Source organism: Chinchilla lanigera, unplaced genomic scaffold (assembly GCF_000276665.1).
Source record: "Chinchilla lanigera isolate Chin_1 unplaced genomic scaffold, ChiLan1.0 scaffold00112, whole genome shotgun sequence".
In the NCBI taxonomy this organism is placed as follows: domain Eukaryota; kingdom Metazoa; phylum Chordata; class Mammalia; order Rodentia; family Chinchillidae; genus Chinchilla; species Chinchilla lanigera.
The window spans coordinates 4,799,729-4,812,326 of record NW_004955513.1 but is presented as its reverse complement, the minus strand read 5'-3'; the positions used below and the strand labels follow the sequence as shown (position 1 = coordinate 4,812,326).

General features: G+C 51.0%; 1 protein-coding gene across 2 annotated transcripts in view; it reads right to left on the bottom strand.

Moving 5' to 3' along the window:
* Positions 1-24: 24 nt before the first annotated feature.
* Glt6d1 (glycosyltransferase 6 domain containing 1) overlaps positions 25-12,598 on the bottom strand; it is a 20,200-nt gene continuing 7,626 nt past the window's right edge. The window contains exons 3-6 of one of the 2 annotated variants that reach the window (XM_013506564.1): positions 10,303-10,350; positions 2,268-2,405; positions 1,294-1,921; positions 25-446 (exon numbers count right to left, since the gene is read on the bottom strand). In XM_013506564.1, the coding sequence (XP_013362018.1) occupies positions 330-446; positions 1,294-1,921; positions 2,268-2,405; positions 10,303-10,350 (931 nt within the window). In that variant the 3' untranslated portion in view covers positions 25-329. Of the gene's footprint in view, positions 447-950; positions 1,922-2,267; positions 2,406-10,302; positions 10,351-12,598 lie in introns of those variants that run through there. The other variant, XM_013506565.1, reaches the window with a different exon arrangement.

Genomic DNA, 12,598 nt, shown 5'->3' with positions numbered 1-12,598 from the left:
CCTCAGCTTCCCAAGTGCTTGGTCACAGGTGTGTGCCAGCACACCAGGCCCTAATTCCTCTGTCCTGAAGTTCATGTAGGCTGATTTTAATGGAGAAAGACTGCAAGAGGCAAGAACAGAGTCATCAGAAGTGTCATCTTCCTTTAGTCCCAGGGACGGCAGCAGGAGAGGTAGGGACATCTGGACAATGGTGGGGTGAGGTCATGGAGGACACGCAGGTGTCAGCCCCGGGCCTGACCCAGAAGCCAAGCCTGACGTCTCTGCCTGCTTCCCAATCCTGATGTGAGCGCTGGACACCCCGGAACGTTGGTGTTAGAACACTGGTCCACTCATCGCTGGTCCATTACGTGCAGAACACACAGTACCCACAGAGCCGGTTGTCGGGGCCACGGACTGAGGGTCCAGGCTGGGCAGGGTCGGCCACCATCACCTAGTCTCTCGTGGTGCTGCAGGAGGATGTCCACGATCATGGGGTCACAGAGCTGGCTCCTCCCTGGCCTCCCTCCTCGGGCCCCCCACATGGTCTCTCCCTGTGTCCCTGTGTCGCCTCTGAGCGCGTCTGTCATGATCTTGTCATGTTGGATTAAGGTTACTGTGAAGGCTTTGTTCACATCCTCCGGAGCTGGGGGGTACAGTTCAGCCATACCTCCCAGTTGTCCCCCAAATCCCACCTAGGAAGCAGCCACCATGGGGCCCTGGCCGTGTCAGGTTAGTTTTGAGCAGGGAGCTCAGTTCCACCGACAGCCTGACCCCAACAGACCGCAGGCACTTGGGGACCCGGTGTGTCCCGCCTCCATTCCGGCACAGCCCCTTCACCACGGAGCCCCACAGACCCGCCTTTAAATTAAAATGGAATTCCTGCAACTCTGAAACCTCCGTCTCACCCCTCCGCGACCACAGGCATTGCGCCCTGGCCCACGACGGTCCCCGCACTGAAACCTCACAGGTTACCTGATGCCCAGAGCTGGTGGCTATTTATTTTTTTTTTACATTTAACACTTCCACTTTGTGACTAGATTTTTATCTTTTTTATAAACTAGGGTCTTTCTCCTGTTAAAAAAAATGGTTCTGTGTCCAAAGTACTTCCATGTTTTCTACAGCACAGAGCTGGTGGTATTACTGTGCGTGGACTCTAAATAATTTTCTTTTGGGTCAAAACTGCAAGGAGGAAAATCTCTTTTGGAAGGGACACATTTCCAGCCTCTGAGGAGCGGATGTTGTGCAGCTGCCCCACACAGGTGGGCGCCAGCCTCAGGTTGCCCTCCTCTGCTGCGCCACCTTGACGTACCTCACCTGGGGAGGGAGGTTGAGTGTGAGGTCCCAGCCGTACTCGGGGGACAGCAGCTTGGCGGGCTTGTGGAGGAAGAAGTACTTGTTGAGGCACTTCTCATAGGAGCTGTTGAGCCTTTTGTTCTGGTCCTGAATCATGCCCCGCAGACACTCCTCCACGAGGTCCAGCACCTGCCAGGGCATACCGCCCACGATGGTGCTCCCGTAGTAGAAGTCACCCTGCCCAAAGGGAATGTAGGCCTCCGAGCTGGGATTCCGCACGTAGGGGAGGTGTTGGGGTTTCTGGAAGTACCACCAGGGGTGCAGCTGGGCCACGGATGTGCCCAGTGTCTCCAGGCCGAACTCACCCTGGAAGACCAGGTTGCTGGTCATGGCGAAGAGGAAGTCCACCTCGCCCTTGATGTGGTCCACCAGGTGCTCTTTCAGGGTTTGCAGGAACAGGAGGTCCAAGTCGGGCCACCACTTATCCTCACCCGCAATCATGAGGACCTGGAGGCTCTGCAGGGGGCCAAGCGGCACGTCGAGGGGCATCGTGTAGGAGTCTAGGATGACATAGAAGATCACCTGCTGGCCGGGCATGAAGTACATGGTGGCTGAGCGCAGGAACTGCTCCAGGTTGGCCTCTGCAGAGCTGGGGCACACAGAGCAGTGGCTGCCCATCTGAGGACCAGAGGACGCCCTACGCGCTAACGAAAGCATCACTGATGCTAAAGGTTCTGAGGGGGCAGGGTCAGCATTTGGGTCCCAGCACACAACCTGCTGGCCCGGCTGTGTGACAGCAGTATTGGGAAGCAGCCATGAGAGCAGAGTGGACACAAGCCTCAGGGCTCCTGGGGTCCTCGTGGAACCAGCCACAGTGGAGAAAAGAGCGGTGCCTTTCCTGTGCTGCCCACGAAGGCTGCTCAGAGGGGCAGAGACCCAGGGAGGTTTGTCCTCATGTTTCCAAAATAGAAAGGGCAAAGGTTGGCGGCACCTACCTGCCGCTGGCAAAAACTGCCAGCCCCACGGTGAGGTTCTGCCCCCTGTAGTGCCTCTCCAGGGCCTGCCTGCTGAAAGTGCCTTCCCACAGCACTGGGGCCAGCCAGGGGGTGAGTGTGAGGACGTCCGGGCGTTTCCTGCGGGAGGCACAGAATAAGCTGAGCATGTGGAACCACACATTCAGGACGCCTGCTGGCTACCCGGCAGGCAGGCGGGCAGAGCTGCTCATGCAGCCTGATGAGCCCACAGGAGAGCCCCGTGCCCTGTGTGTTCGTCATGCAGGGAACCAGGGCTTGGATGACGGTACATGTGGCTTCAGCACACGGCCAGCTCGGGCCACACCGGGATGCGCTATCCATGTGGTCCTGGCCCCACCACCACCCCTGAGTCCAGGGCCACAGAAAGGGAGCCAGAGGCCTTGCATTCCTGGTGGCCCCCGAAGCTGCGCGTGTCTCGGGCGGGACCGTGCCTCCCTCATGCCCTTCGTCCCCCTCTCTGCATCCTGGTCTCGCCCACACAGAAGCTGCCGCAGTGGGCCAGCGGAGACAAGAAGAGGAGTCCAGGCAGGAGAGGGACATTAGATGCACGCGCTTTCAGTCACCGGGAGGTGTGCCAATGAAGAGCGCCGTGGGCTGTCGTGTCCAAAGTGAAACAGTCCCACCCTGCTAGACTGACAGGGAAGTATCTCTGGGGGTCTGACCCGCATGAGTGATAGAAACTCCCAGAGGAGATGCAGGGAACGGCCTCGTTACGGTTCAGATTAAGAACGGCCCCCGAAGACCCCATGAGCTCACAGCCTGTGCTTGGGGAAGGCGACTGAATCATGAAGGTGACAGAGCTGGCTTCTGGCTGGGAGGTGGGGTCTGCTGGGAAGAGGCGGCGCGTGTCCCTTCCTGGATCCTTGATTCTCTGCCTCCTATGTGCCAGGCCTTGAGCAGCTCTCCTCCGCCAGTCCCCTCTGCCGTGACTGCCTGCCTCAGAGCCAGCAGACCATGGGTTGCAACCTGTCCAGAATCGTGTCTCAGTGCTGAGAAGATCATTAAGTGAGATGCAACTCAACTCAATGAAGAATATCCACAGAAATCCTCAGCCAGCACTTGGTGGTGAAAGAGAACATTTCCCTGCCTAAGATCAGAAACGTGGGTGGCAAGATGCCTACGCTCAGGCTCATTCAACATAAGGATGGAAATTCTGGCCACCGCAGTGGGGCAGAAGAGAAAACTGTCATTGGAAAGGAGAAAATAACCCTGTCCACAACACAAGCCTCTTACTTGCTCGTCCACACAGACAATCCTAGGGAATCTAAGAAAAAAATCTCCTGGGACAGGTCAGCGTGCTCAGCAAGACTGCAGACCAACACTGTGGGTCCGTGGTGGGTGGCGCTGCGCACTTGAGACCCAGCCAGCTCCAACACCTGTCCGCTGGCCACCGAGCGCCACACAGCGCCCTCTGGGGGCACGGTAGACATCAACCGTAAGTCGGGGTCCTGTCGCAGCTCTGCGGTTAACTTCCTGAAGAGCTGACAGACCAATTACAATGGGTAATTTTGTCGTTTAATAGTAAGAATCCTTTCTATATTCAAATGCTAGACTTGCAGCATATGTGTAATTTGCAGGCATTTCCCCCATTCTGGGTGTCTTCCCTCCACTTTCTTGATAATGACCATGACGGAGTTCACTGTGATGGCGTCCGCTTGGCCTGGATGTCCTCTGTGGGGCAGACTTTGCAGTTTGTTTGTTTGTTTTGTTTTTTTCTGGTACCAGGAATTGAACTCACGACGTAGTGCTTGCCAGGCAGGCACTGTGCCGCTGAGCTAAATCCCCAGCCCCAGCTAAATCCCCAGACCCCGGACTTCACAGTTTGAAAAATCTCCCTCCCCTTCCTAGTCTGGAGAGTGTTTTTATTAGAAAAGGACTAATGTCAAGACTCTAATGCCAGACTCTGTCTAGTGTTTGTTTTCTGCTTATGTTGGGAGGCTCCTATGGTTTTAATTCTTATTCTGCGAATACTGTGTCTTACTCTGATCTCTAGTTGAACCAAACTTGCATTCCTGTGACCAACGCCATCAGTCTGATCCTTTTTCTACACTGCTGGATCCAAGTTTCTAGTGTTTAGCTGAGAGGCTTTGCCTTGTATGCACATGGGACATGGGTCTATGCTATTCTTTTTTTTTTTTTTTTTTGTACAGGGAATCAAACTCATGACCTCAGGTTCGCCAGGCAAGCGCTTATGCAGCTGAGCTATATCCCCAGCCCTGGTCTATGCTATTCTTGCAACATCTTTTTTCTGGTTCTGGTATCAGCTAACACTGGCCTCCCAGAATGCATTGGGAAGTCTCCCCTTGCTTTTTAATTACTTTTTTGTCATTTTGAAACAGGTTTGCTATGGAGTTCAGGCTGACCTCGAACTCACATTGATCTTCCTGCCTCAGTCTCACGAATGCTGGGGTTACAGGTGTGTGCTACCATGCCTGGCCAGCTTTCTAATTTCTGGAAACTTTGTGAAGGGTTGGTGTTTTGGTTACTTTTTTCTTGTTGCTGAGACAAAACACCCAAAGCCCAAAATGAAGGAAGGAAAGGTTTATTTAGCTTACAGTTTGTGGAGGTTTCAGTCCATACTTGGCTGGCTCTGAGGCAGCAGATAACAAAGCAACAAGATCAAAGGGGAGAAAGGCAGTCAAACAGCAAAGCAGCCAGAGCAAAAAGGGGAGGAATCGCTGCAAGCAGCCTCCTTCCCTCCCTTACACTGCAAACAGGCTACCCCCACCCAAGGGGCGTGCAGCTCTCACATAATCTCCATGCCCTCCTCTTCCACAGGCTCAGGATGTATACAAAGTAAGCACCCTGGCTTCCTGCTGAGTCACTTAGCCAAACCTCTAGACTCCCCAAGTTGACCCAATGTATCAGCCATAACAGTTGGTATTAATTCTTCCTTGAATATGTGATATAATTTCTCCATGAAGTCACCTGGCCCTGGCCCAGGAGAACAGTTCATGAGGTGTTTAAATGATTAATAATTCAAACTATTTACCCATTTTCGGTCCATTCAAGTTTTCTCTTTCTTCTTGAGTCTTTCTAAGATTCCTGGGAATTGATGTCTTTCTAGGAACTGGCCTTCCAGGTTGTTGACATGCAATTGCTCATCATATTCACTTGTGCTGTGATTTCTGCAGGTTGGAGTGGTGTCCTCCATTCATCCCTGATTCCTACCCTTTCTTTACCTGTTTCGTTGGCCTTTTCAAAGGACTAACTCTGGTTTTGTTGATTTTCTCTACCATTTGTCTACCTCGCTCTGATTGTTTTTTCTCCCCTCTGCTCATTTGCCTTCACTGTGCTCCTCTGCTGTTTCCTCCTGGGGGCCGGAATTCTCCACCACCAGGCTCGAGGTGAGTGCCGTGTCCGCTGCCCCTGCGCACCCTGGGTGCAGGGCGTTTATTCTGATTCACCACACGGAGCTTTCTGATTCCTTCCTGGTTTCTCCTTTGACCGTTGGCCACTGAGGAATGAGCTGCTTAATTTCTGCACACTGATGAACCCCCCAAACTTCTGTCCATCACTGATTTCTAATTTTATCCCTGGTTGGTCCGAGGACACGCTTGGCATGATTTCAAGCCTTTCAGATGCACTGAGATTTACTTTGCCCTGAAGCTCCTGGTCTGTGCTGGAGACATTCCCTGTGCCCCTGAGAAGGGCATGTGTCCTAGTGCATTGTTCTGTGGCCTTCTGTTTCCTTGGTAGTCTTCCTCCTCTTCCTCTGCTCCTCTTCCTCTGCCTCCTCCTCTTTCTCTTCTTCTCCTTCTCTTCCTTCTTCTGCTTTCGGTTTTTGAGACAGGGTCTTGATATGCAGTCCAGGCTCACCTTGAGTTCACTATGTAGCCCACACTGTCCTTGAACTTGTGGTGTTTCCCCTGCCTTAGCCTCCTGAATGGCTGGGATCATAGATGTGGGTCACCACACCCAGCACTCCTGGTTAGTCTTTGTCTAGTTATTCTATCCATTATTGGACTGAGAATGTTGAAGTTGCTAACTATTCTTGCCAAACTGTCTATTTCCCTCATCAATTTGGTCAGTGTTTGCTTTGTTTAGCTGAGGACTCTGTTGCTAGGTGCAAATGTTCATAATTACTATATTACTGCCTGTCTTGGTCTATTTTGTCTGACTTTAGTATAGCAGCGTGGGCTTTCTTCCATTTAATTTGCATGGTGTACATTCAATCCTTTATTTAAACCTATTGGTGTCTTTGATTCCTGAGTGTTTCTTGTAGGCAGCGCACAGTTGGATCGTGGTTTTATCCACTCTAACGGTCTCTGACCTTTGGTTACAGTCTTGTGACAGCAAAGTGGTCACCTTGTCATTTTCCTTCTGTGTGTTGCATATGCTCTGTTCCCCTTTCCCTCATTTAATGACTTCTCATGTGTTAAGTAAGTATTTTCTTTGTTATTGGTTGCTTATCTATTTTCTTAGCATTTGCCCTGTGAATTACAATTAAAACCTTAATCTACAACGATCTAGTTAGGCTAATACCAGCTACATTCACTAGCAAACAAAGCTCCTATATCACTCCACACGCTCCTGGCCTCTGTGCTGTTACTGTCACACAATGACATCCCTACACCTAAATAAGATAGGAGAAGATGGCTGAATCTGACATGCACTCCACCTGCCTTTCATGTCCCACGTCACCTTTCCCAGCACTCTACCCACCCCCACCCCTGCCCCCTGTGGGGTCTGGCTCTTCTCCGGCAGCCTTGCTCTTAGCCTGCACTGACTGTCGTGTTTCCCATAGGGCAGGTCTGCCAGAGAGGATTTTTCTTTGCATTGTTTTTCTGGGAATAGCTGTATTTCTTCTACCTTTTCTGGACAGGACTGGGCTGGTGGCGTCAACAAGTTTTATAGCAATGTGAAGAGCTAGTCTCACTTCCAGCTTTGGTGCCACCTGAGGAAGCCACGGCTGTCAATCTGGTTTGAGCCTGTTATGGTTGATACGTTGTGTCAACTTGGGGAGTCTAGAGGCTTGGCTAAGTGATTCAGCAGTTCTGCATCTTGGGGTATAAAGGACCTGCCCTTACCCTCCTGGGATGTTGTTCACTGTGTCAATTTGAGAAGTTTAGAAGGTTAACTATGTGACTCAGCAGGGAGCCAGGGTGCTCACTTTGTGTTCATCCTGAGCCTGTGTAAGAGGAGGGCACGGAGATTATGTGAGTGCTACACGCCCCCTGGGTCGGGGTAGCCTGCTCACAATTATAAGGGAGGGAAAGAGGCTTGCTCTTCTCTGCCACTCCTCCCTTTTGCTCTTGCTGCTTTGCTGTTTTTTGCTGCCATGAACTGCTGCCCCCTGCCATGTGCCTCTGCCTTGGAGCCAGCCAGGTATGGACTGAAACTTCCACCAACAGTGAGCTACATAAACTTTCCTTCCTTTATTTTGGGCGTTAGGTATTTTGTCTCAGCAACAAGAGAAAAATAACCAAGACGGAGCCCCTGTGAACAACACATGCTTCCTTTCTTCTGCTCTTGGGCTCTTTGCCTTGGCTCGTGCCAGTCTGGTGACAAGGACTGGGGTGTGGTCTCCTTAGTTTGCCCTGCCTGGCATTTGGTGGGCTTCCTCAACCCTGGGCTCCTTTTCTGCCTGCTTTGCCCTGTGGCGGAGGCTCTCTGGGGAGTTTTAATTCCAGCTGGTATGCCAGGTTTTCTGCCTGGGCTGTTTTGTGATACCTGCAACTGCATTGATGTTCTCTGTCTGGGAAGGTGCTGTTCCCAGTGTCCGTTAGTTCTTTGCGCATATTTAAAATAGCTGATTTGAACTCTTGGTCTAATAGGCCCAGATCTGGGCTCCACCAGGGATGGTTCCTGTGGAACAGGCCATAAAGTCTTGTTCCTCTGCATGCTTGTCATTGTTGCTGTTGAAATGGGCACTTTAAATCTCACCATGTGGCGGATTCTCCCTCCCTCCCAAGGGCTTGCTATAGTTTTGTTTTGCATCTGTTGCTCTTGTTACCGTGTTCATTTCATGACTGTTCCAGACTACTTGTATAAAGTCTGTGCTTCGTGACCTGTGGCCTCTGAAATGTCTGCTGCATGCTCAGCACTCAGCAAGCCGTGGACAAATCTCCATGTCACCAGTTCTGTGCGCACTGAGGGGTGCCGGGTCAGCCAGGCAGGTGGCAGCAAGCTCTGTCCGCCCTTCACTTCCTGCTGGCACAGAGCCTCCAGGTCAGTCAGAGGTGAAGGACAGAGCCTCGCCGGCCTTCTCTGAGCTTCAACCCTCGCTGCCCCTGGACGCGGCTTTGCGGGTCCCCCTGGGGAGATCTTCCCACTGTCCCACTTCCCTCAGAAGCTCCCTGCTCAGTCTGCGTTGCCCCTGGTGGTGGGGAAGTTAGACAGTGTCCCGCTCAGCTCCGTACAGACAGACTCGCCGTGGGGCCACCAGTCAGGTCAGATGCGGGTTTGCCGGGTGGAGTCCTCTGCGTCCCTTCGGGGCTCCCTGGAGGCTGCTTCCTCCTTCCGATGTAGACTGTCAATTGGACTTGGGCACATTAAAAGCCCCAAATCTCACCATCCGTCTGATCTTCAGCTTTGCCCCACAAGCCACAAAGCTTTGGTTAATTTCCACTGCTCTGGAACGTTGATCTTTGATCTTTTTCTACTGTTTTTCTTGTGGGTAGGGAGCAGAGAGCAGCTGGGAGAAGTCCTGCCTGTGTCTTTGTCCCTGTCGCTGAAGAGGACGTTTTGCATTTTTGACGCCTATGACTGGCTGCATGGAAGAGCAGGGGATCTCCGTCCTGGGAATAATCCCACCGCTGGACTGAAGCCCGTGTCCCCCGTCTGCAGGTTGAGCCCCCCAGCTCCTCTGTGCTGCGGTTTGAGATGGGCACGTGGGAGCTGACTAAATCAGGTGGGCAGATTCTCCTAGGCGTGGGGGTCCTTTGAGAACCGACAGGATGGGGTATGAAGGTGGCCAAGGAGAGAGCCTTGGCAGAGCCTGACCACGCTGGCTCCCTGATCTTGAGCTGTGAGAAATGGGTCATAAATCACAAGCAGACCCATCTGTCCAGAGGGGCCAGTTTCACCCAGCTCTCAGGGGAGATGTGAGAAGACGCATGTGGGCTTTGCCTCATGGCAAACATGGTCCCTGTGCCCTTGGGCATGGCGGTGGGGAGGGGCTGCCGGGTGTCCACATAGGGTTCCTCTGCCAAAGGGGTTACAGTGACACCAACAACCGGGTGGCTCCTGGCGTCACAGCGCTAAGGGAGCCGTAAGTCCCAGAAGATACCAGCGTGATATCCTCGTCCTAAAGTCATAAGCCTCTAAAATTTAAAAATAGTCTTTTTCAGAGCATGGGTAGATGAAATTAAATTATATTTAAAAATGCTAGTGTGATGCCACACACCTGTCATCCCAGCACTCTGGGAGGCTGAGGCAGGAAGATTGCAAGTTTAAGCCCCGCCTGGCCAATTTAGTGATTTAGCAAGACGCTGTCAGGGACAGAGTCCAGCTGTCCCAGGGAAGGCAGAGCAGGTGCCTGCTTCTTGCCGAGTCTTCCTGCTGTTTTCTGTGTGTTTGTTTTCTGTGTGTCTTTTCTGGTGAGATGTCAGTTGTGGAGTGGAGCTCCTGAACCCCCTCGAGCAGAGGTTGCGAAATAAACAGAAAGGGCCAGAGGTGAAGCTCTGTAGGAAGGGCCGGGGCTCCATCCCCATACTGCCAACACGATACAAATGTTGTAAAAAGAAAACGAGAGTAAGTTCAGCCAGGATCACACAACCGGGGTTCAGGGCAGCAGCGCTTGCCTCAGAGCCGGGGAGCGTGGCAGGGGAGGCTGTGGCTTTTGCTGCGTTAAAAATAAACCAGCAAACTGGTAACACGGTGGGCTTTGTAGAAAGCGATGGAAAGAGCTGTCATGAACCACAGGTGAGGAGCCCTGAGTTCCGTTAAACACATCTTCGAGAAAGGGATTCACACAAGGAAACAGCCGTGGCTCCAGCTTGGTGATCTGGAAGAGAGGTGCATTACCTGTGTGATTGGGCGCAGTTGTCCTTACCTTGGCTGAAACCAGTTTGAAAGCTGCAATTCTGTCACTTGGCTACTCCTGTGGACAAAGGGACACGGGGTTACTCCCGAGCTGAGCCCCACCCACAGCCCACCCAGCTCCTGTCCTCTGAAGCTTGTGGTGGACCAGGTCGGGTTGAGAGGGCCTGGGAAAGGAGCTGTGTGGTTCGGACTGCAGGGTTGGATTGAACTAGGAGGAGGTACAGAGGGAGGCCTTTACCAAAGGTAAGATGGGAGAAGTACGCTTGCTGCGGGAGGACTTCAAACTAATCAACATACCAGCACGCTGGGAGGCTGGGGCCACAGGATCACAGGGCGCTGCTGCCCTGAACCCCGGTTGTGTGATCCTGGCTGAACTTACTCTCGTTTTCTTTTTACAACATTTGTATCGTGTTGGCAGTATGGGGATGGAGCCCGGGCCCTTCCTACAGAGCTTCACCTCTGGCCCTTTCTGTTTAAAATTCTTTTTAAAAATGGGGCTGGTTATGTAGCTCAGTGTGAAGGCCCTGGGTTCAACCCTTAGAACTGAAAAAAAAATTTTCAATCAACAGATCAAATAAGAAGCTACGCGTTCAAATACAAAGTTGATTTATTTATCAAACAGGAGTAGCTCTGTGACCAGCTGACAAAGTGGCGAGGAAGGGGTCCAGGTGCCCACCCCGACTCACTTCGTTTAAATATCCTGTCTGGACCGGGCTGGGCGAGCAGCTGGCAGACCCTTGCAGGCTGGAAATTCTGCAAGCTGGAAATGCGTTCAGTGCCTACCGTCAGAGCCCAGCCCTGCCCACCGTGTCTGCTCCGAACTCCTTCGGCCACACGGGCAGAGTGACCGGATCCAGCCTATTTATGACACAGCGTGCGGGTCGTGATTGCAGAGGACCCAGGCTCTGCGCGACACACGGCTCTGTGTGACGCGTGACTGCACACCCTGCTTCTGTTTCTAGGTCCATCCTTGCTTCTAGAGTTGATAACTCACTCCTTAAACAGGAAAACAAAATGTTCAGCTTTGAATGTGAATAAAGGCCTATTGCAACAGAGGTATTTAAATTTCTAGAATTAAGGTTCACTTGCATTTTCATTTCAAACAATTGCCAAGCACGTGTTGCGCCCCGAACGAGGTGCAGCTATGGACAGAGATGAAGTCTCTGCTGTCACCACTGGCAACGACTGGTGGAGAGGGACAGCTCGCCAGCAACTTGTTTTTTTTTTTTTTTTTTTTTGTACCTGGAATTGAACTCAGGACCTTGTGCTTGCCAGGCAGGCGCTTGTTCTGCTGAGCTACACCCCCAGCCCTTTGTCAGCAACTTGTATTCAAATTTGAGAGTTTAGATTTTAGCTGTCCTGGTGGGTGTGCCATGGGATTGCACTGTTTTAACAGTGACAAATGTTAGGGAACGTCTTGCCCCATGCTTATTATCTGTGCATCTCCTCTGGTGAGCTATGGCTTGGCTGCTTTCCCCCATGTTTACTTTGCTTTCAGTTTAGTTCAGTTTTCTTTTGAGGTAGAGTCTTGCTATGTAACCCAGGTTGACACTGCACTCACATCAACCATCCTGCCTCAGCCTTCTGAGTGCTGGGATTACAGGCATGCACGACCGTGCCTGGCTCTCGCCTGTTTTAAGTGGGTTTGTTTTTTTTTTTTTTTTTAAATTTTTATTTTAAAGAAAAAGAAACAAAAAACAAGAAACAAATAAGCAAATAAAAAACCAAAATTCCAAAACAATATGATAGCACGGTAACAATGGTTAATATATTGGGTGTTGTTATCTTTAAATTAATTACTCAGAGTACAAAATATCAGCATTGAATTGACCAGACAGAATTAGCACAGAACTATCTTTTCAGTGAACTGAGAGAAATTAGTGGTATAACTATCTCAACTATCTTTTATATTTTTTTCCTTTTGCTTTTCCCTTCCTCCTTTTCTCCATTCCCCAACCCAGTTTCTCTTTCCTTCTGAAGTTTCCTCTTATTTTACAATGTCTATTGTACATTTTGGATCTTACTTACTCTTTCATCTTCTCACATTAGCGAGACAATACGATGTTCACGCATGTGCATCTGATTTATTTCACTTAGGACTATGGTCTCAAGTTGCATCCACTTATCTATAAAAGTCTCCAGTTTATCCTTCTTTATGGCTGAATATCACTCCATTGTATAAAAAAAAACCACATCCTTTTTATCCATTCCTCAGTTGATGGGCATTTGGGCTGTTTCTAAGATCTAGCTATTACAAATTATGCTGCTATAAACATGGGTGCACATATATCACTGTGGTATGATGT